The 22,250-nt window shown below is 59.9% G+C and overlaps 1 protein-coding gene across 2 annotated transcripts; it reads left to right on the top strand.

The window, feature by feature from the left end:
- Window positions 1-3,309: 3,309 nt before the first annotated feature.
- On the top strand, window positions 3,310-22,085 carry PRODH (proline dehydrogenase 1). 2 transcript variants are annotated; one of them, XM_061169099.1, is made up of 14 exons: window positions 3,310-3,591; window positions 7,294-7,502; window positions 11,255-11,289; window positions 11,663-11,812; window positions 13,590-13,654; window positions 13,854-13,970; window positions 14,396-14,475; window positions 15,018-15,099; window positions 16,164-16,256; window positions 16,345-16,491; window positions 17,018-17,193; window positions 17,574-17,672; window positions 21,391-21,479; window positions 21,557-22,085. In XM_061169099.1, the coding sequence occupies exons 1-14, from the start codon at window positions 3,319-3,321 to the stop codon at window positions 21,742-21,744; spliced, it is 1,803 nt and encodes a 600-aa protein (XP_061025082.1). In that variant the 5' UTR covers window positions 3,310-3,318; the 3' UTR covers window positions 21,745-22,085. The 2 variants fall into 2 exon arrangements, with proteins under 2 accessions (XP_061025082.1, XP_061025083.1); XM_061169100.1 differs by lacking the exons at window positions 21,391-21,479; window positions 21,557-22,085 and adding an exon at window positions 20,054-20,368.
- The last annotated feature ends 165 nt before the right edge of the window (window positions 22,086-22,250 follow it).

Genomic DNA, 22,250 nt, shown 5'->3' with positions numbered 1-22,250 from the left:
GTGAATACTGGCAGGGAGTGGATAAGGGGATGATGTGCCCATGAGGGACTTTACGCTCCGGGGGGGTGCAAATACTGGCCTGTGTTTGGTGCAGGCTGATAACAGGAAGACAATCCCCAAAGTAAACAAATGTGAATGAATTCCTCTGTGTGCAGACAGAGCAAATATATCAGTGAAAATGGGTATAGAGCAAGCAGCAAACTGTAATAAATTAGAATGAGTTCTGACGGGGAGCCACGAGTCGGGCAGACAAATATTTCAGGAAATACGGGTAAGAGGCCCATGGCAAAATAATAACTTTGACAGAGTTCCAATGTCATGCTCACCAATGAGGTGAAAACAAACATTTTACCGGGTATCTGTAGGAGACGAGGCGCAGGGGGAACTCCGAGGGTGTGCTCTCTGGGAAGAGCCGGGCCACACGACTGTGGCAAAAGTGGGTCAGTGACTGTCCTGAGATGGGACAGTCCACTGAGTGGGACACACCCGCCCACTAGGGTCTGTCGCCCAGCTGCTTCCTCCTCGGAGCCCTTGCTGACTGGCCCTCATCCAGGTGTGACCAGCAGGTGACTGCCACATGGCGAAGACCCCAGAGGTCTGGCCTTCTCAGATCTGTCTCAGTCTCCTGAGCTGGAGGACAGGAATCCAGTGCTGATGTGAGGCAAGGAACCCAGTGCGACCTCCCACACAGGAGGCAGGGCTGAACATGTCCCTGGGGACTGTCCCTGGCTGGGGTGCGGTACCAGGCTGGGCCCAGCACTGACCACGACTGTGCTGCCTGGTCTGTGAGATTTGCCTGGACCTTGCCTTGACCTTGTCAGCTGTGTTTTGGCTTAGACTCCACCCTCTATTCCCTGAGTCAGAGCAGGGATGGAGATGTTGGAGGACGGGTGCGTGGGAAGGTCAGCCCACGAGCTGACCTGGCATTTCACATGCATAATCATTTTGCCAAAAGTGTGTGTGACGTGGATGATTACCAGCATTCTTCGCTATCAGTGCAGTGAGCCGTGGCACAGCCAGGGCTGCTGTGGTACCCCCCACCCTGGCCCCTAATACGAGTGCATTAGAGGGAGATCACTGGCAGGGGCAGATGACATCAACAAGATTATCCTGAAGATGGGCCAAGCGCAGTACTGGCTGCTGGTGGGAAGGGTTGGGGTTAGGGTCAGCTCCAGCCCTGTGTGTCAGCTGGGACTAAGTACCAACACCAATTGGTGTGTGCGTCATCAGGTGCCCACAGAACTGCTCAGCTGCACTTTGTCCTGACACATGATGCTGAGGGCTGGGAACCTGGGTCCAATCCTGGTAACTGGCTGCAGACGCTCTTGGGGGAACACAGCCCAGGCCAGCTTTGTGTGCCCAGCAGAGGAGAGACATGGCACCAACGGGGTGTCTGCCTGTAAAGCAGGAGCCAGGGTGCTAGGCAAGGGCTGGGTGTGGTCCAGGGTGACTCAGGATTCAGGGCGGGGCCTGGAGGACGTCTCCAACCCAGTCACCAGCCTAGAGCTTGGCATCAAACTTCCCACATCAAATGTGCTCCTTCCTTCCTTCATTAAATAAAGACACATCAAGAGGCAGTTGGGGAGGGACACAGCAGGTGGCTGGGAGTCAAGTGCAAGAAGAGGGAGTTGTGGTCGAGCTGGTGCCCAGCTGGGAATGTGCCCGCCAAGCTGACCCTGAGGAGGAGGAGGAGGGAGGGGGCTGGGGTGCAAGGGGAAGGACAGGTGCCCGAGAGCAGCGAGCAGTGTGCGAATGACCTGGAGCTCAGAGGAGGGGCTGGCAGATTGACTAGCATGGTGAGAGGTAAGATGGGTGTAGGCGGGGCCTGGCCACTGAGGGCCGATGAGCCAGGCTGAACCAGCAGCCTTGTCCAGATGGCAGCGGGGAGTCCCTGAAGGGTTTTCGGGAGGAGGGAAGTTTATCCATGACAGGAAAATGGGAGAGTCTGGTGGCCATGGCCAGCTGTCAAGGCTGGCCTACTCTTGGGGAGCTAAGTTTCTGAGCTGCTGGAGGGACCCCCAAGTTCCTGCCCCTGGGCCTTGACTCACCTGACCCCTGTGTCTCTCCCTTTTTCTCTTCAACTCCAACAGGGGGAAGGGGGGCAAGAGGCCCGTGACAATGTCAAGAAGCCTCCCTCAATATAGGGCGTGGTGATGGTGTCCCCCAGGAGACATGAGCAAGGTCTGGGGGAGGGGTGCTACTGACATCTGGTAGGTAGAAGCCTGGGATGCTGATAAACATCCTGCAATGCACAATTATTCAGTCCCAAGTGCCAAACAGGTCAGGGTGTCCAATGCACCAAGATGCGTGGAGCACCCAGAGAACCAGGTGAAACAGGTGGGCAAGGTATGGAGTGAGGCTGCCACACACAGTCAGACCCAGCACCCGTGGGTGTGCAGGAACATCCTGAGGAGATGCAGGTGGGGGGAGGGGGAGTGATGGGGAGGGTGGTCAAGACGGGTTCCTCCCAGGAGGTGAAATCTGGGGCTGGGACAGCAGGCCTAGCATGATGTTGGAAGGAAGGGAATCCAAGGCAGAGGGACAGAGGGTGGGAAGGTCCTGAAGGCCCTCAGGAGTGAAGGGAGGCCGGTGGAAGGTGGCAAAGCAGGGGCTTTGCTGTCAGCCCCAAAGGTGGTACAGAGGGCAGGACCTGTAGGGGAGAAGCAGGGCGTGTTGGAACCATGGGGGCTGCAGGGCTTCCCAGGGGAGCCTGGTGGTCCACGCCTGCCCGTTGCGTGGGCAGTGGGACCGGAAAGACGGGAGAGAATGGAGTTGGCAAGCCCCTAAGGAGACTCCTTCCCACGCTCGAGCCTTAGGCCAGGGGAGAGGACGGAGGGCTTCCCAAAGCCCCTTTACACGAGAGAAGCAGCATCGCGCTCGGCCTTCCCGGATTCTCCGCAGACCCGGCCTCAGCTGTGAGTTCCTGCAGCTCAACGCCCAGGGAGGCGCCCAGGTGTACAGGTGTGCGGGGGGCGGGGAGGGTGAGGCCTCCAGCGGAGAAGGGGGAGCTAGGGTTGTCAGCCAAGTAGGCGGGGCCTCCTCGGGGGCGGGGGGGGCGGCCACTAGCTGAGAAGGCGGGGTTCAGGCGCACGTGGCGCCGCTCGGTGGGCGGGGCCTGCCAGAGGACCCACACCTTTCAGGAACGCGCGGGGCGGAGCCTCCGGGGGAGAGGGCAAGGCTCGAGCTCGGGGTGTGGCGGGGCGCGACCGGGGGCGGGGCCAAGCGCGGGGCGGGGCCTCTCAGGAAAAGGCGGGGCCGAGCGCGGGGCGGGGCTGGCGGCGCGTACTTAATCAGCCCAGGGGCACATGCACAACAGCCATGAGCCTTAGGCGAACCTTTCCCTTGCTGCGCTCCGCCCTCTCCCGCCGAGCCCCAATGTCTACAGCGCCGGCGACCCGCGAGCAGCACGCCGCGGGCCTGGAAGCCGTGCGGGGGCGCGGGGCGGCCGAGGCCGCGCGGCCGCCAGTGCCCGCCGTGGACTTCGGCAACACGCAGGAGGCGTACCGGAGCCGGCGCAGCTGGGAGCTGGCGCGCAGCCTACTAGTGCTGCGCCTTTGCGCCTCGCCCGCGCTGCTGGCGCGCCACGAGCAGGTGTGCGGGGGCTCGGGGACGCTGGGGGTGGGGTGCGGCCAGGGCCCCGCGGGCCTTCGCCGGTCCTGGGAGCCGTTATGAAGTTTCAAAGTGGAAAGCGGGGCCTGTGGAGCATCGCCTGTGGCCGGGAAGTCAGGAAGGAAGGTGTATACTGCACGCCCTTTCGGGCCCGTGAATTTTACTACGTGTCAGTTACTGGCAGCTAAAAACAAAGATTAATTTAAATTTTAAGCTATATGCTGCTTGCAGTAATACACAGTGTTCACCCGAAATTTAAAATTGAGTGTCGTCTATGTTGCCCAAAGGGAAGCCTGGCCGTACTGAGCGGCTCATAGCCTGGGACCCCAGAGTTCTTGGACGCTGTGACACAGGGTATCCCCAGACATGGTCACTCTGAACAATGTTGAGGGAGAATGGGACGCTCGCTGCTCAAATATCCGACTTTTGAAACTTTAACACAGTTACATTGAAAAGTGTGAGGGCTTTGGGGAAGTAAAAAGCAGAAGTGTCTTAGCCGCTCTTGGTCAAGGTGATCCTGGGAACAGTTTAAAAGCAAGGGTCCAGTTGGTGCTGAGGGTCCCGAAGGCACTTCATGCAGGTGGTGTTGACTTCTCAGTGAGACTGTGCTGAGGGCACCTTAGCTCCGGGCAGAGGCTAGGGAGACTGGACCCAGGAGGAGCACCAAGCCACACCTTGGGCATAGGTGAAGGTGAGGCCACCCAAGGTGGGTGGGTGATGAGGGCAGAGTTAGAGTTGGGTGGCTCTGAAGGGGCTAGGTTCAAAACCAGCAGAGAAACCAGCAGAGCTGTGGGTCCTTGGGTACTGTGGGCAACAGTGGGAGGGACAGGTCAGCTCCACCGTCCCTTGGGTGCCTGCCTGGGGCAAGTGCCAGTGCACTGGGACTGTGCTGTGGGTGCCTAGAGGAGCAAGGAGGCATCTCCCATGCTCCCCTCGTGTTCTACCTGTGCCCTGGGGACATCCTTAAGGAGCCCAGTAACTGTGTGGTGTGCTCTGCCTGCCTTCCGTGGGACCTGTTCCCCCTGTCGTCATTGCTGGTGGTCCCACTGGTGACAGTGGCCTTGGTGCCTGGTGGTGAAGGAGATGGGGCAGAGGCCAGACTGCAGAGTTGTGGGCCGCTCACCAGAACCTGGTCCTTCTTGTGCTCTGGCCTGCAGCAAAAATTCCTCCTGCTGAGCCAGTGCAGGTCTGTGCAGCTCATGCCCCAGGGAGTATCAGCCTGCAAGGAGCCCAGTTTGAGCTGTGGCATTGGCTCAGGACCCAGTGGGGGCCCGCACTTGCCCAAAGGCAGGCCTTTTTGAGAAGGGTTTAGAAAATTCAGGTCTTCCATGATGAAAGCCTCTGTGCTTGGGTGTGAGCCAGTGCAGGAGAGTGTGGGGGAAGGGGGCAGTCAGGGAGGGGAGAGAACCGGCTTTACCCGTCCTCTCTCTGCAGACATGTCTTTGAGTCTTTTACAGTGTTTGTGTTACTGGTGCAAGTTTCTAAATCCACGAAGGATGTTCCTACCTGGGGAAGAGGTGGGGCTACCCTCGTCTCAGTTAGTGCCACCCCAGGGCACGCCTGATGCCAGGATGGTTTTAAAGGGGCTGTTTTGCTCTGGAGTTGGCTTAAAACTGCCAGCCCTGCACCATGTGCTTCCATAGCCCTCTGTGACAGGCTGGCCTCCCCTTTGCCAGGGTGAGACGGTCGGTGACCAACTCGGGTTACCTGGGTGGCCTTCACTGTTGTTCCCTCTGACAACAGGGTAACAGGAGGGGAGCGGGAGGTCACCAGCCCATGACCCCTGGACCACATCTCAGCATCAGCCTTGCTCCTGCTCCTTCTATGAGCATTGGCTGGAGCTGTTTTCATGCTAGTTGGGAAGTTATGACAGAGACTGGGTGGCCCGCACAGCCTAAATTATTTACCATGTGTTCCTGGGCGGGAAAGTTTGCCGGCCCTAGAGTAGACAGTTGGCCCACTTCCACACACACTGTGTTTCTGACAGTCCTCAGAATTGACTTGTATGATGTCCGGGGTTTTCCAGAGCTGAATGATGGTTTTCAGGTTCCTGTTTCTGCCTGGCCTGCCTCTGGGGTGAACTTTGATATGTCCAAGACCTGGCTTTTCCTCCTGCGAGGGTGCTCTGACCCACAGACTCGTGACTTCTGGCCAGGGCTCTTGTGAGGTGGAGGAGGCCTGCCTGTCTCCCGGGTTGGCACTTTCACTTTCCATTTCTATTCTTCTTTATAAAAATAATGAGATGCAATAAAATCAGACACAGCACAGAGGCTGCAGCGAGACAGAGGTGATGGCCTGGAAACCTTCACCCTCGTGTTGCCGCACGGCTCCTTAAGCATCTCCGTCTGGGTGCCAGCCACAGTTCAGGTGTGTCGGCGTTTGAGAGGCTTGGGCTGTTTGGGACTGGTTTGTGGATGAAGGTGTGTGACTGACTCATGCTTTTGCTTAGACTAGAGATTGCTCCCTGAGACCCTGATCCCAAGAGATGTTCCCCACAAAAAAGTGAGGTTCTGTTATTCATTGGGTTTGAGAAACCTTAGACTGTTCCTGCCTTGGAGCTGGAGCCTGGGGTAGTAGACACACAGGAATTCCCAGACAGGTGTCCTCCCAGTGGTCATCCCCCTGCCCCTCCTTGACCTCATTCCTTCCCGCCACTGTCCCCAGTGCAGGAGCACCACGTCACCTCCTAGCCTGGCAAGCCCCGCACCCTGGATCTAAGTTAGCAAACACCTCCTGCCCTTGCCCTGGCCAGCACTCCCTCACCCCCATTCTGAATTCCATGGAGGTACCTTGCCCCTCCCTCCTTCTGGGTCTCCCTGCATCTAGGATGGGAGCCCGTCATCTGTTCTGTTCACCCTAGAATTGTGTCGGGCAGGAGGCAGTTGCTTGGGACATTTGAATGATGATGGCAGAAATTTGGGCTGTGGCGAGATATGGTTGGAGGAGAAAGCTGAGTCGTTTGGGAGGCTGTCTTCCCCTGGGGCATGTACTCTCGGGCTGCCGGCCTGCTGCGGCCTGGATGAGTGTGCTGAGTCCCCGCTGGTCCTGGGTGGATGGTCATCTCCCAGACCTTTGTGAGTGGTTACCTGGCCCACTTTTAGCCTATGCTTTCTCCAGAGGAGCTCATACTCACTCGGAGTTTTGTGTGTTCATCTGTTCAGCACCCACTGGAGGGCCGGCCCCTTGCCAGGCACTGTTTTAGGGACTTGGAATAAGCAGTGAACAAAACATTGAAAAATCTGGGTTCTCACCTTCTAGAAACTCACACCAAATCCCCCTCTTCTCCAGCATAACCTGCAGAGGTGTGGATACAGAGAATGTTATGAACACGCCCACTGCTGTTCCCAGAGAGACCTGCCGTTCACTTCTTTATCCACCAAGCGGTAGTCAGGCGACTGCCATGTACCACTGGGGTCACCCATGAGCGTGCAGGGCAGGGAGGCAAGAGCAGCGCCTGGGACCGGCCACCCTGCATGAGGAGCGGGGCATGGACAGTCACTGTGAGCAGAGAAGCAATCTGCTTCGGGTGGTGTCACCGTAAAACCAAGGCCATGAGCCGAGTTTGGCCCTGGGGAGAGCACGTCAAGGCTTTGTGACGGACGAGCGGGCGGGGAAGCAGGAGTGTCCTGCTGGGGACATGGGAGGCCAGGTGGCCCAGGATAGCCTCTGCCCTTTACCTTTCAGTTGCTCCGTCTTGCCAGGAGACTTCTGGGGCAAAGGTTGTTTGACAGATTGATGAAGATGACCTTCTACGGGCAGTTTGTGGCTGGTGAGGACCAGGAGTCCATCCGGCCCCTGATCCAGCACAACAGGGCCTTCGGCGTGGGCTCTATCCTGGACTACGGTGTGGAGGAGGACCTGACCCCCGAGGAGGCTGAACGCAAGGAGATGGAGTAAGGCCCGCGTGGCACCTGCTGGCAACCCCAGCTCCCCGGGGCTGGGCTGGGCCTGGCTGGGAGAGCTCTGTCCACCTGACTAACGGCAGCCCTCCTGGGTCTGCCTGGGGTTGTGTTCTTGCCCCGTGAGGATGACAGCTCTGGGCTTCCACTGAGGCCTTGTGTGCCGAGGCTGGAGGAGGGGCGAGGATGGGGTCAGCAAACTCTGGTCCCCAGCCCGATCAGCCTGGTTTTGTACAGTCTGCAAGCTAAGAATCATTGTTGTATTTTTAAATGGTTGAAACAAAGCAAGAGTAATGTTTTGTGACACGTGAAAATTATATGAAATTCAAAGTGCTCTCACCCTACAGGGGCAGAATTGAGTGGCCGTGACTCAATGGTGGCTGCTGGGTGCTACCCGGCAGTTTACAAAATATGATTGCTGACACTGGTGTTGGAGGTGCTCTGGCTTCCTGCTCTCCTGCAGCACCTCTTCTGGGGATTCTGACCTACTGGGCAGGTCCCACTGTCCCACTCTTGCTTGGCCCCTGAGATGATTTCCTGATTAGCAGGTGGGCCCCACCTGGTGGGTGTGGAGACTGCCTGGGGGTCCGAGAAAAAGAGAATGTGCTGCCAGGAGCACACGTGTGGCAGGCCAGCCCAGCGGCTCCTGCCGAGGTCACCAACTGGCTGCAGGGCCCGTTCTCTGGGCAGTGAGTATGGGGACAGATGGGCATCCTCCGACCCACCCTCCTGGGCCATAGGACAGAACTCGAGGATCATTTCACCCTCTGCTTCCTGAAGTAGGAGCCTCATGGGAGATCCAGGCAGAACCAGCCCTTTCTTTGCAGAATGCCCAGTTCCTGGGCTGGTGCCTGCACCCCTCCACCCCTCACTGGCATCTGGGCCCCTAAGTCCTGACAGCAGCCGTGCCCGACCATGTGAGGCTTGGGACAGGCTTGCTGAGTAACCTGCCCTGTCTCAAGCTCTGGTGTTTGCTCTGGCCTGGGGAGGGAAGGGGTGGGGAGGGGCACGGAGGGGAGGGGAAGGCGTCACATGAGGCTCCTGCCCTGGGAACGGAATGTCCGAGCTGAGCTGCTGGTGGATTGGCCTGGGGAGCCAAGCCCCTGCCTCGGGATTTGCTGTCTTGAAGGCGGGGCTCTCCAGCTCAGCACCCCGGTGTTCCTAGGGGGGCTGTGGGCTGGGGCTGTTGAATAACTAGTGGGCTGTATCCCTGCTGGGTCTGGGTGAGGGCTAGTGGTTTCACAATGGGATTTTCTCTCTCTGGTATGAAAAGACTTCTTTCCCAGGGCGATTGCCTGGCTTCCTCCCTGCCCTGCAGGGGAGCACTGGGAGGAGGGCCGGCTTCGCCCTACCATGGGCACTGGAGCCTGTGACCCTGGGCCACCCTGCTGTTAGTGCCCCTTGTCCTGCAGGAGCCCTGCTTTGTGGGCTTTGGGATGTGAACGGCAGTCCCTTCCTGTCCTAACGTGGTGGCCGCCGTCCGATGCCAGTGGCAGGGCTGCTGCCAGGCAGCCCTGTGTGCTCAGTGGAGCCCGGCTGAGGGTGCAGAACCAGGCTCATAGGCACTGATCGAACATCCACGCCATCGAGATGCCATGCATTCTCCATCAGGAGCCCCTGTGTGGGGAACAGAGGGGTCACAGGCCCCTAGACCCTGCTCTGGGGAATGATGTAGAGGCCACTGCCCCAAGTTAACGCCACAGGAGTGGAGTGGGCTGGGGCGGGGAGCGAGCGCAGGTGGTGGGGCCCTGCCCCAGGCATAACCATAAGAGGCACAGTAAAGATGGGGGCGTCTGAACATGCAAGAGGCCCAGCAGGTGCCCTGAAGACGTGGCCCTGGGAGGAGGGGGTCCGGGGGTCTTCCCCAGGTTAGGAAGCAGGAGGTAGGAGGCCGGAGGTGCAGGAGGGAGAATAGCCATCCAGGAAGAGGGTGGGATGGTGTTTCCCAGAACACTTGTTAGAAGGTAGAGGCCAGGAACCTAACTCTAGGAGAGGAGCCTCACAGGGTCCCCCAGCAGGCTGAGGGCCCTGGGGAGAGGGCGCAGGGCTGGGTTCCTCTTGACGATTGGCTGTGATGAGGTTGTGATGAGGATGGCTGGGGACAGTGTGGCCAGCAGGTGTGTGTGTCCTGGCTGTGCAAACCCAGGGCTGGCCGGGGGCGAGGCCTGGGCCTTGGTCCCCAGGGTAGAGGCCGCTCCTCGGGACTGGTGTGCGCAGTGTCTTGGGTGCTGCCTGGAGCCAGGGCCTGGGGGCCCACAGGCTTTTCTGTGTTCTTCTCTTGCCTCCTGCGTTTCACCAGGGGAGAGCTGGTGTGAGGGCAGCCGGCGTGGTCTCCCCTCACTTTTCACATTTTTCTAAAAGGTGTCCAGCCAACAAATTACCTGATGCAGAGCTGAGCTTGGAGGTGGCTGAGGGGATGGTTGGGGTCTTCCTGCCACCCCTGCAAGCCCTTGGGTCGCTCCTGCAGTCCTCTCCTGCCCCCTTCCCCTGGGGGCACTCCATTCCCTCCTCCACATCTTGGGCCGTGCACTTATATGTGCACGCATGTGTCTGCACGTGTGTGCATGTGTCTGCACGTGTGTGTGTGTGTGTACAGAGCATGCTCTTTCTTCTCTTCATGGTGACACGACACTCCCCTTCCCCCCAGCCTGGTAACTGCCATCTTTGTCTCCTCGTGATCCACTCGCCGGGCCTGGTCAAGAGTGCAGCCCTGCCCATGCTAAGTACTGTCTGCTCTGGGATAGGCCGCTGCCCCCTGACCACGTGGCTGTGTGGCCGGCTGGCTCCCCTGTGCCTTTGGAGCCAGGCTGGGGCTTGGAGGGTAGAAGGCCAGCTGTGGAAATGCTAATTGGGACCGTCACACGGCCCCGGGCCCCTGGGGGCCTCTGGGTAGTGGTGTCCCCTCAGTGGAGGGCAGTCTGCCTAGAAGGTGGATATCTGCGGGTTATGGGCTGTGTGGTGACAGAGGAGGCCCGAGCCTCCCGCAGCTGCCAACCTCGGGATGAGGCCCCTGCCTTGGTGCAGATGGCGGGTGCCATGTCGTGCCTCCACCTCAGTGAGCCACAGCTGCGGGGCAGCCTGGGTCTGGCCTTAACAGGTGCCCTCTCTGTCCTGTCCTCATGAGGACTGGGTATATTCAGGTATGATGGCCAGGGGAGGCCAGGGGAGGGTTTGCATTAAAAAAATAAATTGTGGTTGCTGGTTTGAAAATAATCCTGAGGAGCACGGGTGGAGGTGGGGCCGGCTGTGGGCAGAGGGCAGAGCAAGGTGCCCCGCTCCTTGACTCTGGGGATCAGGAAGCTGGTGGTTTCCCTCTCTCCGCCATCCTCAGCCCTGAGTGGCCCGCGCCTCTCCTTTTCCTCACAGGAAGGAATACCCCATGGCTAGCGGGCCTCAAGGACCTACCCACGCCCTGGGCTGTGTATCGCTTTACTTCCTCCTCACCCAGTGTAGGGAGGGGGCCTCACCCAGGGGGAGACGACCCAGGTTCCTCCGGAGCAGGGCTTGTAGGCTGGGTCCTGTCTGCCAGGCTCAGAGAAGGTGCCCCCGGAGGCCGGGGGCGGGTGGGGTGGGGTGAGTCACGCTCACCTGGCCAGGTGACCCTGCCTTCTTCTTCAGCTCTCCTGGGTCAGGGTCAGGGCTCAGTCTCTACTTCCTCCCACCTGTGCCTCCTCAATGGGACGCGTTTGTCACTTGTAGCTGAGGTGGCGTGACCGCGACCCTCTTCTTCTTCTTCCCTCCTGCAGGTCCTGTACCTCAGCATCGGAGAGGGACGGCCATGGTGAGTGGGAGGCAGCCATTCAGGAACGAGCCCGCTCCCCACCCGCACACACCCCCGGCTCCTCCCCGTGTCCCTGGGCACCCAGGCCATCGTTCTGAGTGGCTGACACATCCTTACGGCCGGCCTGGGGGGCCGGTGCACTCGGCCCTCGGTGGGTCTGGGCTTTGCCTCCCTGCCCTGGGTTTGCCACGTTATTAGGGTGACCCAAGGAGAAGGAAGAGTGGGCGCCAGGGCGGGCGGGTTTGGGGAGCAGCACAGGCAGGGGGCCGTGTGCTCAGGGTGGGGTGGGGCTGGAGCTGGAGTGCGGCGCTAGTGGCGGGATGGGGACTTGGGGGGTGAGGAGGTGGCTCAGGCCGGACACCCACCTCTCCAGGCACCAGTAAGAGGGAGAAGCAGTTCCAGGCCCACCGGGCATTCGGAGACCGCAGGGATGGCGTCGTCAGCGCCCGCACCTACTTCTACGCCAGCGAGGCCAAGTGTGACAGCCACATGGAGACATTCCTGCGCTGCATCGAGGCTTCAGGTGGGGCCCTTCTTGTTGCTGGCCTGCCGCCCGCCAGGCCCAGCCTGGGCTGACCTCCGCTCGAGGAGATGCTGGTGTGGGAACACAAGGCTGGGCCTGGAGTGTTTGCTCAGGGCTCCATCCCCATCTCTGTGGCCTTGGTTGTGAGGATGACCTGGGCTCACACCTGAGTCCAGCTCCTTCCTGAGGAGCCTGGCTGCCCGCAGGAGGGCACCTCCCGCCTCCCGGGTACCAGGTGTCCAGATGTGGACCTGTCAGTGGGCCAAGTGGCCCCCAGTCCCAGGCAGGGGCTTGACTCTTGTCACATGACCCCTGGCTCTGCCGAGGGCCACACCATTCCGGGAGCTGGTGCCACGTCCTCTTTAACAGAGAATTCTTCCCCGTATGGCCTCTGGGTGGGAACACCTGCTAGGGAGGTGAGTTAAGCCGGGAGGTCACAGAGGCCTCAGCGTCCATCAGGTCCCCAGCAGCCCTCCTGTTAGTGGGTCCCACACCTTCTGAACACTTTAAGGAGTGGGAGTGAGCAACGCCCAGAGGCAACCTCCTAGGAGCAGCGCTGGGCACCCCGGGCGGTCAGGCAGACACCCGGCTGCCCAGTGTCCAGTGCCAGGGGCGTCTTCTTGGTTCCCTGCCCACTCTGCCTCGGGGCAGACAGATGGGGAGGGCTCCACAGAAGCAAAGATGTGTGTCGTGGGCTTCCAGAAGCCAGAGGAGAGAATGGGGGTGGTGGTTGAGTGCCTTCTGCCTCCAGTTTGTGCTCTGCTGGGCGTTTCTGTGTTCGGTGAACCCCCAGGGGCAGCCTCGGGTGCCGAGGGCATTGAAGAGGAAACGGGCAGGGATTGAGTGGGCAGGTCTCACCAGCACCTTTGCCCACTGCATTCCTGGACCCACGTGGCAAACTCAAACCCTGCTGAGTCACCGGTTCCCACCTGCATGGTCAGGCATCCGGAGCAGCCGAGTGCAAGGTGTTTGCGGGCTGCGTAGGGTCGTTGTCCTTCTGCCATGGGTGGTCAGCCAGCCCAGGCATCTGGGTCCTCGGTGGGCTCTCCCCTCCTGTTGCCACCCCACTTGGCCTGAGATTGCCAGGCAGCCACCAGAGCTGCTTCTGAGGGCCAGGCAGCCTGCCCGGGAAGCATGGCCACCGTGGGCCTGCTCGGGCCTGGTGGGCGAGGGAGGAAAGATGCGCTGGTGCCACTGCACTGTCTCATTGGGTGGCTGGATTGTTCGTGCTATGGGGGTCTCAGGGCCCAGGTGCAAGGTAGACCCAGTACCATGTGTTGTAGGTAACTAATAGGAAGAATGGCCACCGCCAGCCTCCTGAAGTCTGTTATATGTCGATGAGAAGTGTCCTAACTCTTTTTTTCTTTTTGGCTGCGTGCGGGGTTTCTCTAGTTGCAGCGAGCGGGGGCTGCTCGTCGTTGCTGTGCGCAGGCTTCTCATTGTGGTGGCTTCTTTTGTTGTGGAGCACGGGCTCTAGGTGCGCAGGCTTCAGTAGTTGCAGCACGTGGGCTCAGTAGTTGTGGCTCGCGGGCTTTAGAGTGCAGGCTCAGTAGTTGTGGTGTGTGGGCTTAGTTGCTCCGCAGCATGTGGGATCTTCCCGGACCAGGGCTCGAACCCGCATCCCTCGCACTGGCAGGCAGATTCTTAACCACTGCACCACCAGGGACGTCCCAAGAAGTGTCCTAACTTTTGAGTGGCACAGATTCCGGGCGCAGGCTCAGGGTCCCCCCACACACACACCCCCAGCACTGATGGCTCTTCCTGTGGCTTCTCACAGGTGGCGCCAGCGAGGATGGCTTCTCAGCCATTAAGCTCACCGCACTGGGGAGACCCCAGTTTCTGGTAAGTGTCAAAACCTTCCACCCACAGGGAGTTTGTAAGAACTTGGGGCTGCCGTGAGCATTAAGTGAAAGCTCGTGTGCTGGTGCCTTGGCCCTGGGAGCCAGGCACACGGGCGGGATGGGGTGGCTCGGGCTACACGGGGGTTCTGGGAGGGGGCTGGGTGTGCGCCTGGGATGGCAGCTCAGGCCCACGTCCGCAGCTGCAGTTCTCTGATGTGCTGACCAAGTGGAGACGGTTCTTCCACCAAATGGCCGCAGAGCAGGGCAAGGCCGGGCTGGCTGCCATGGACACGAAGCTGGAGGTGGCTGCACTGCAGGTGGGGCCGCCCCTCCCTGGTGGGTGTGAGAAGGTGGGCTGGGGAGGAGCCCTGCCCAGGAGGAATTGGCCAGGCAGTGTCTGAGGTGGGTTCCCAGGGCCTGCTGCCCAGCCCCCAGCTGCTGGGTCGGTGGGGAGGGAATCTGAGCAGAGATGGAGGATGTGTTGGGTGGGAGGGTTGGAGGGGGGCTGGCCCTGCCAGTAGCCGAGCTCTGTGGACCCACAGGGATGGGGAGATTGGGGGCGGGGGGTGGGCAGCGGGGAGAGACCATCTCTGGAGCAGAAACCCAAGGCAGAAGTGTAGCCAGTCTCAGTACTGGCATAAGAAAGTCAGCCTAGCATCACAGGCCAGCGGGCAGGGGCAGGAGATGTTCGTGAGCAGGGCTGGGAGATGGCAGTGGGACCAACGCCTTCTCGCTTCTGAAGGAAAGCGTGGTGAAGATGGGCATCGCGTCCCGGATGGAGATTGAGAACTGGTTCACTGTGGAGACCCTTGGCGTGTCCGGGTAAGAGTAGCCCCCGGGCTGAGATTTCGGGCCGCCCTGTTCAGCCAAGGTTCTGGCTGAGCCCCAACGGCGTCTCCCAATCCTGGTCGCCCTCTTCCAGGGCATGGGCCCCCTCAAACCCTAGGGCTTCTTACAGAATTATTTGGGTCGTGGAGTGAGGGTGCCACACCCAGCCATCCCAGGACCCATCTGGCAGACGGGTGAAGGGTGAGGGCAGCTGAGATCCTGGAGGGTCCCAAGCCTCATTGTGAGGAGCTGGGGGCTGGCAGCAGTGTGCCGTCCCCTCCTGCCTGGTCTCCCATGTTCAGCTCTTCCCCGAGCCTGATGTGGCCTTGGTGGTCTCGGCCCTGATGTAAGAATATTCATGTTTTGGTTTCTGTTTTTTAAACAGAGGACCGTGTTTACATTTTACCAGTCTTTCAAAACTGAGCACTGAGGCAGGTTCTGTGGGGTTGGGTCTGGGGGTGCTCCTGCAGGGAGGGGGCTGGTTTGGGGCCGTGGTGAGGCCGCGTGTCCGCATGCTGACGCGCCTTCTCCCACAGCACCCTGGACCTGCTGGACTGGGGCAGCCTCATTGACAGCAAGACCGAGCTCTCCAAGCACCTGGTGGTCCCCAACATGCAGGTGACGCTGTGCGCGTCCGTGCCCCCCACCTCACGGTTCTCGCAGGGTCGTCACGGAGGGTCCCCGCTCGCACTGCCAGGGCTTCCTCAGAGTGGCGCTGGGTCCCCAGCATGAGTGTCCCCACAAGCCAGGCGGAAGCTGTCACCTATTCTAGTCGAGCCTCAGGAGACCCACGCCGTCCCTTCTGCCCAGTGCTGTTTGTTAAAAGGGAGTTGCTAGACTGGCCTGTGTTCGGGGGAGAAGAATGAGACTCCACCTGCCCCTGGGAGGGTGACCGGGCGTTTGTGGCCGTGCTTGAGCGCACCCCTGAGCTGGGATGGGAGGAAGCAGCAGAGGTGCCTTGGGAAACACCCCACAGACGCTGCCTTTCACAAGCTCCAGCCTGGCGACAGAGGGCCCAGGAGGGGTGTGCTCGAGGCCTCGCCGGGAGTGCCCTGGGCAGTGTTAGTGGGCAAGCGGGGCAAGCAGAGGGCCCCCTGTGCTTCACGGGCCTGCAGGGTGGGTGCCCACTGCTGACCTGCCCAGCACCCTGAGTGCCACCATCTGGGGCCGATGCCTCCGTCCCCCTGTTGCATGTCAGTCTGTGCTGTGTGGCCAGCCAAGTCTGCCTGTAGGCACAGTTCTTCCTCCATGTCTTCTGCCTGCTAGGGGCTGAGTCTTTCCAGGTGATTGGGTGGGTCAAGGGTCACTTCCTGAACTTTGCACAGGAACAGAAAGGGGACCCATCGTGAGGATCCTGTGGAGGCCGTGGGAGCCGACTCCTTGGGTGCAGGCCTGACCTGGGGCAGCCAGCCCCGTGAGGAAGGGTGTGCTGGCGGGCAGCGCGGTTACGGGACGCTGTGTGGCCGGCGGGACCCTGGACAGGACACTGACCTTAATGCACAAACAGGGTGGCGGGTGGAGAAGGGGGCGCAGGGATGAGGCCCACTGGTCCTGGGCACCAGGCACTGGGTATCGGTAGGCCCTGCACCGGGGGCGAGAGGGTGCCCACAGGATGGGGGAGTGCTGGCCTCGAGAGCCCAGGTCTGGAGCCCTGCCGTGGCCTGACTGCACTGCCCCCTCAGACAGGACAGCTGGAGCCTCTGCTGTCGCGGTTCACTGAGGAGGAGGAACGGCAGATGACGAGGATGCTGCAGAGGATGGACGTCCTGGCCAAGGTCGAGGACCCTGGGATGTGCCGGGGTGGGGGGGCACCCGTGTCACCTGAGCCCCAGACAGACCCTCTCTCCCCACTGTGCCCCTCAGAAAGCCAGTGAGGTGGGCGTGCGGCTGATGGTGGACGCCGAGCAGACCTACTTCCAGCCGGCCATCAGCCGCCTGACGCTGGAGATGCAGCGCAGGTTCAACGTGGAGAGGCCACTCATCTTCAACACGTACCAGTGCTACCTCAAGGTGCGCCCAGCGTCTGCCGCGGGGAGACAGGCCCCCAGGACCAGCTGCCAGCGGACCTGTCCCCTGGGCCTCAGACCCCAGACAGGGTGTTGAAGGGGCAGGAGGACAATGAAGGAGCTTTTGGAGTCCACGTAATGTGCCTTAATCGCCAGATTTCGAGTGACTGTTTCCTCCCGCCCTTTTTAGCTTGGTTCTCTCTAAGGGTATGATGAAGGCTCTGGGCCCCTCCCCAGACTCGTGCGTGTGCCTCGGGGACCCTTGAGCACAAACTGTGGCGGCCGCTCGGGGACCAGCCAGGTGTTTGGAGGACTCAGGGTGGGGTGGGTGTAGGGGCTGCGGGGACAAGGGGAAGTGGGTGGGTGTGGGTCCAGGCAGGCGCTGACAGCCCCCGTCACCACAGCTGCTGGCCCCGGTGCCCCTGCTGACTACACACTGGGGGGTGCCCGGACCCCAGGAAGGTCCTATGGGACACAGGCTGGAGGGGGGCCCATCCTGGTCATCCTCAACTTTCGGCTCCGGCCCACAGGACGCCTACGACAATGTCACCCTGGATGTGGAGCTGGCTCGCCGAGAGGGCTGGTGCTTCGGGGCCAAGCTGGTGCGTGGCGCATACATGGCCCAGGAACGTGCCCGCGCCCTGGAGATTGGGTATGAGGACCCTATCAACCCCACGTACGAAGCCACCAACGCCATGTACCACAGGTGCGCTGCCCTCTTTGGCTCCCGGAGCCTCAGAGCTTCCCGGGGGTGGGGTGGGGGGGGGAGAAACCGGGAAGGGGCTGGAGCTGACCCGACGTGACCCTGTCCAACGTGGGAGCAACCCTGGGGTCAGAACCAATACCTCCTCTGCCTTTGTTTTACTTTTTCCAAAACCATTAAGGTTTTTTTTTTTTTAATATAAACGTCTACTGAACTGCCTAGGTTGACAAAGATGAGAGCTGTACCCCAGCAGCCCTCCCCAAATGGCACAAGGCCTGTTTGCTTTTTAATTCCACACCAGGATCGTCCACTGTTTTGCACCTGCTTCTGCCTCTGCCCCTGCAGGGGCTGTGCAGGCCTGCCTCACACGTCACCCTCCCCAGGTGCCTTAGCTACGTCCTGGAGGAGCTGAAGCACAACGCCAGGGCTGCAGTGATGGTGGCCTCGCACAATGAAGACACCGTGCGCTTCACGCTGTGCAGGTTGGCCCCGCCCCCTTCCCGCTGGGCGCTCCTGGGTGGGCAGGAAGCGTGGGCAGGCAGTGGGTTTTGGGGGGACATCTGTGGAACGAGCTGGAGTGGCGGCTTTAGGGCCCCCAGACCCCTCGAGGCCAGCTGGGCGTTGTGCTGCAGTAGCCAAAAGGCTGTTTGCAGTTACTTGGGTTTTTAACATTAATACCAGACTTACTAAAGTTTCAAATTAAAAAATAAATTTCATTAGGTGAAATTTAAGTGTGAAATGTTGGAGCCCTCAGATGTGTCGCCTCATTTATAAACAATTTCTCAACACTTTAAACTGTGTTTAGAATTTAAGATAGTCTGTTTTCTCTTTAAACGCCTGTCCCATGGAGCATCCTTATAAGTCAGATATAGGAATGAGGTGAAATAAATATACATTTTTTTCTTTTGGCCGTGTTCTGGGAGTTCCCCGACCAGGGATCACACCCAGGCCCCAGGCAGTGAAAGCCCCGAGTCCTAATCATTGGACTGCCAGGGAATTTCCAATCACCACGTTCTTTTATCTCATATCTTAACCCAAACTGGACCACAGCAGGGGTCCTAGCTCCCCCCCCCCCCGCCACAGGAAGCTGGGCGGGTGGTGGCCTTGCTGGCCCTTGCCTTCCCCAGGAGCAAGGCAGGGGCCACCCCTCCCACAGTGGGCACCCCGAGCCCAAGGCTTGGGCCGAGTAGTGAAGGTGCAGGGCGTGCACCCAGAGGCACTTGCAGGCTCTGCCTGGAGGGTGACTCTGGTCGTCCTAAACCATTCATTAATGTCGTGCTTGTCCTTTTCATGCTGGGGCTGCTTTTTCATGGTGTGAAACTGCAACTAAAGGCCACGATTTCTAATGCTCTGCACTTGAAGCTGCCTGGCTGTGAACAGGAGCACTGAGGCCAGCGGGGCTGCCAGGTGGAGGGCAGACTGTGTCGAGGCTCCCTCTGGAGTCCTGCTGGGCTGGGGTCAGGCTGTTTCCTTGCTGGTGGTTGGCTCTGACTGGCGTCCTAGCCAGGTGGACTGTTCTGCTTTCTTCCCTCCATCCCTGGGGCCTCCTTGGACGCCCCATCCTATCCCTGGACGTGGGATGGCCAGGGACACCTTTTGTGCTTGGGGAAGATTAGTTTTGGTTTGTTTTTTTTTTTAATTTATTTATTTTTAAAATTTTTGGCTGCGTGCGTTGGGTCTTCATTGCTGCATGCGAGCTTTCTCTAGTTGCGGCAAGCGGGGGCTACTCTTCGTTGCAGTGCGCGGGCTTCTCACTGCGGTGGCTTCTCTTGTTGTGGAGCACAGGCTCTAGGCGTGCGGGCTCAGTAGTTGTGGCTCACGGGCTTTAGAGCGCAGGCTCAGTAGTTGTGGCGCACGGGCTTAGTTGCTCAGCGGCATGTGGGGTCTTCCTGGACCAGGGCTTGAACCCGTGTCCCCTGCATTGGCAGGCAGATTCTTAACCATTGCGCCACCAGGGAAGCCCCAGTTCTGGCTTCTTTGACTTTTGAAGGAACACAGGGCTGAGTTGAAAATTTTAAAAGCTGGCTTTCACTTAGGCTTAAAAGTACATTCTGTGATGGAACCGTGATCAAAGCTGGTCCGTCCGGCACCAGGGTCCTCCCCAAGACGATGTGCACAGAGGTCCTGGCCCCTGCCTGGCAGTGCCGACCTCCTGAGGTTTCCATCACCATCTCAGCAGCCTGTGGTTGCCCCGTTTTAGGTTTTGGTCACAGGCTAGTCCACTCTGATTGACTAGGCGAGGACAGTGAAACATCTAAAGGTATAACCTGCCCTCAGAAGGGCTTCCTTTCACCTGATTTCTGGATCTTGCCACTGGGAGCATGTGTGGCCTCCCCATCCTGGCCGCGGTGGCCTCCTGCCCTAGACATGGCTCCCCCAATGCCGAGTGCCAGCTGAGCACTTGCCCGTCTCTCACAGGCTCCGCAGACCGCGCCAGGCCAAGGTCCTGTGCACCTGCTTCAGGAGCCACAGAGCCTTGAACACCTTGGGCTGGTCTTCCGAGGGGCAGCAATGTGGGCCTCTGATGCCACACATTAGAGACCTCAGTCAGATTAGCTTTGGCTGAGTAACCAACCCAAAATTCAGAGGCCTGAACACCGTATGTTCTGTGAGCCAGCAGTGTGGGCTGGGCTCTGCTTCTGCTGGCCTTGCCTGGGGCCCATCCTGCATCCGCAGTCACATGGGGTCTGGTTGGCCCTAAATGGCCTCATTTGTGGCTGGGACAGCAAAGGGCACTGCATCACATGTCAGGTGTCCTACAGGCCAGCTTAGGCTTCTCCACAGGTGGTCTTAGGCTACCAGAAGCCCTGGAGGGGGCAAGCCTCTGCCCATGTCACATTTGCTATCGTTCTGTTGGCTAAAGGAAGTCATGCCCAGCCCAGATATTGCCGGCCAGATGGAGAGAGCCTTTCTGTGCTGGGCGAAGCTACAGTCACATGGCAGCAGGCATGGACACTGGCAGGGAAGGGGCAGCAGCAGGGGAGGAGTCAGTTTTTGCAGGACGCCACATGAGTGTTCCCACCACCATCAGGCAGCAACACGGTGGCAGCCCTGCTCTCAACGGGGGACAGAGACATGTAAGCTGGATACCAGGGCAACATGGTGCAGACTGGGGCCCCGACCTTGGAGCCTAGCCCTGGGGGAAGGAAACGGTCTAGGATGCCCCTCATGTAGAGGCCCAGGGCGAGAGGTGCTAAGTGGTCTGGGGGCCTGGGGTGGGGCCCTGAGACAGTGAGAAGGGAGGGGGGCTCCAGGGGCAGGGATGGGGACCAACAGGCCCAGCCTGTAGCCTGGGTGGGTGTGAGGACCCAGGCTGAACACGCCCCTGTGGGGTGGAAGGATGGGGGCGGGCTATAGAGTGCTGGTGCTGATAGGCTGAGTCTGTATCTGCACGTACAGGAAGCCAGAGGTAAAAACGTGGGAATCATCAATGCATAGATATTTCAAAACCCTGGGAATTTTTTAAAGATCCTACAAGGGGAGGTGTGAGGATAGGAGAGGGTGTGGACAGAGTTGGGGGCCCCCACCTCAACGTCTGAGTAGCACTAATAGAAATTCGAGCCACATCTATTAACCCCAAATGTTTCATAGCCACGTTAAAAAAAAAAAAAGTTAATTTTGATATACGTTTTAATTAACCCCACATATCCAAAATAGTACCATTTAAACGTTTTCAGAAAAAACAGTGAGATACTCTGCGTTCAGTTTTCACTGTCTTCAAAAGCCCACGTGTGTTTGACACTTGCAGTGCACCTCGATTCAGACCACCCGCCTGCCAGAGGCTCAGTTACCACCAGTAGCTGGTGACTGCCTTACAGACAGGGCAGCCAGCAAGGGGAGGATGAGAAGCTGGAGGTGGGGTCGCAGGGCTGGGAACACAGCGGCAATGGAACTCTGAGGGGTTTGAGAAGGGGATGGTGGGAGGGCTGAGAGCTTCCCAGGCCACACCAAGGGCTGGCCACTGGATGAGTCTGCCTTGCTGGGTCATAGTGGGCAGCAGGGAAGGGGCCATTGGGGAGCAAGCACAGCACGAGGGAGGCTGGCTGGGGAAGGGGGGCACTTGGTGGCCTTAGGCTGAGGCAGCAGCAGCAGGGAAGAGGCCTGGTCTATGCAGGAGAGAGCCTATGCCCATGCCCTACCCTGTGGGTGGGGATCTGGGGGTGGAGGGAGGGGCTTACCCACCGCCCTGCCTGTTCACAGGATGGAGGAGCTGGGCCTGCACCCCGCCGATTGCCAGGTGTACTTTGGACAGCTTCTGGGCATGTGTGACCAGATAAGCTTCCCGCTAGGTGAGCTGGGCTTCCGGTGGGGGGCGGGGGGCAGGGGTGGAGGCGCTGGGACTCACCGCCTCCACCCCTGTGTGCAGGCCAGGCAGGCTTCCCCGTGTACAAGTACGTGCCTTACGGCCCTGTGATGGAGGTGCTGCCCTACCTGTCCCGCCGAGCCCTGGAGAACAGCGGAGTCATGAAGGGCGCCCAGAGGGAGCAGCAGCTGCTGTGGCAGGAGCTCAAGCGGAGGCTCCGCACGGGTAGCCTCTTCCACCGCCCGGCCTAGTGCTGTGGCTGCCTCCCAACGCATCCTCACCTGGGCTGCGACCACCCAGGGCTACAGCCCGACCCCAACCTCACACACACCTTTTACATCCCAAACTGTGAGACCCCGCTGGCCCCTGCCCGTGGGCACCCAGGTGTGGGCTATGTCCGTTACCTGCCAGAGCTGCTGGGAACTCAGAAACCGCCCTCCAGTGAGCGAGCATGGCTGCATCTCTGCCCACCCCCACGACCTTGGGCCTGAAGAACCACCTTCTGCAGGGTCCAACCCATGGGCCCCGAGCCCCACAGGTGGGCAGTGGCTGGCTGGGGAAGCTGGCCTGTCAATAAACCACTATTTCTGCAGCTAAGAGCCCTTGACTCCAGGCCCACGATGCTCTTCCCTGCAGAGCCCTCACGTGCAGTCAGTGGCAGAGGGAGTGGCTCCGATGGCCCGAGAAGCCTCACACTCAGGCTCGGCCTCTCCTGTGTCACGCGCCCCCGGCACACCTTGGGCAGGGTGGACCCACT

The sequence above is a fragment of the Eubalaena glacialis genome, chromosome 15 (assembly GCF_028564815.1).
Source record: "Eubalaena glacialis isolate mEubGla1 chromosome 15, mEubGla1.1.hap2.+ XY, whole genome shotgun sequence".
NCBI classification, from domain to species: domain Eukaryota; kingdom Metazoa; phylum Chordata; class Mammalia; order Artiodactyla; family Balaenidae; genus Eubalaena; species Eubalaena glacialis.
This window is presented reverse-complemented; position numbering and strand designations above follow the sequence as displayed.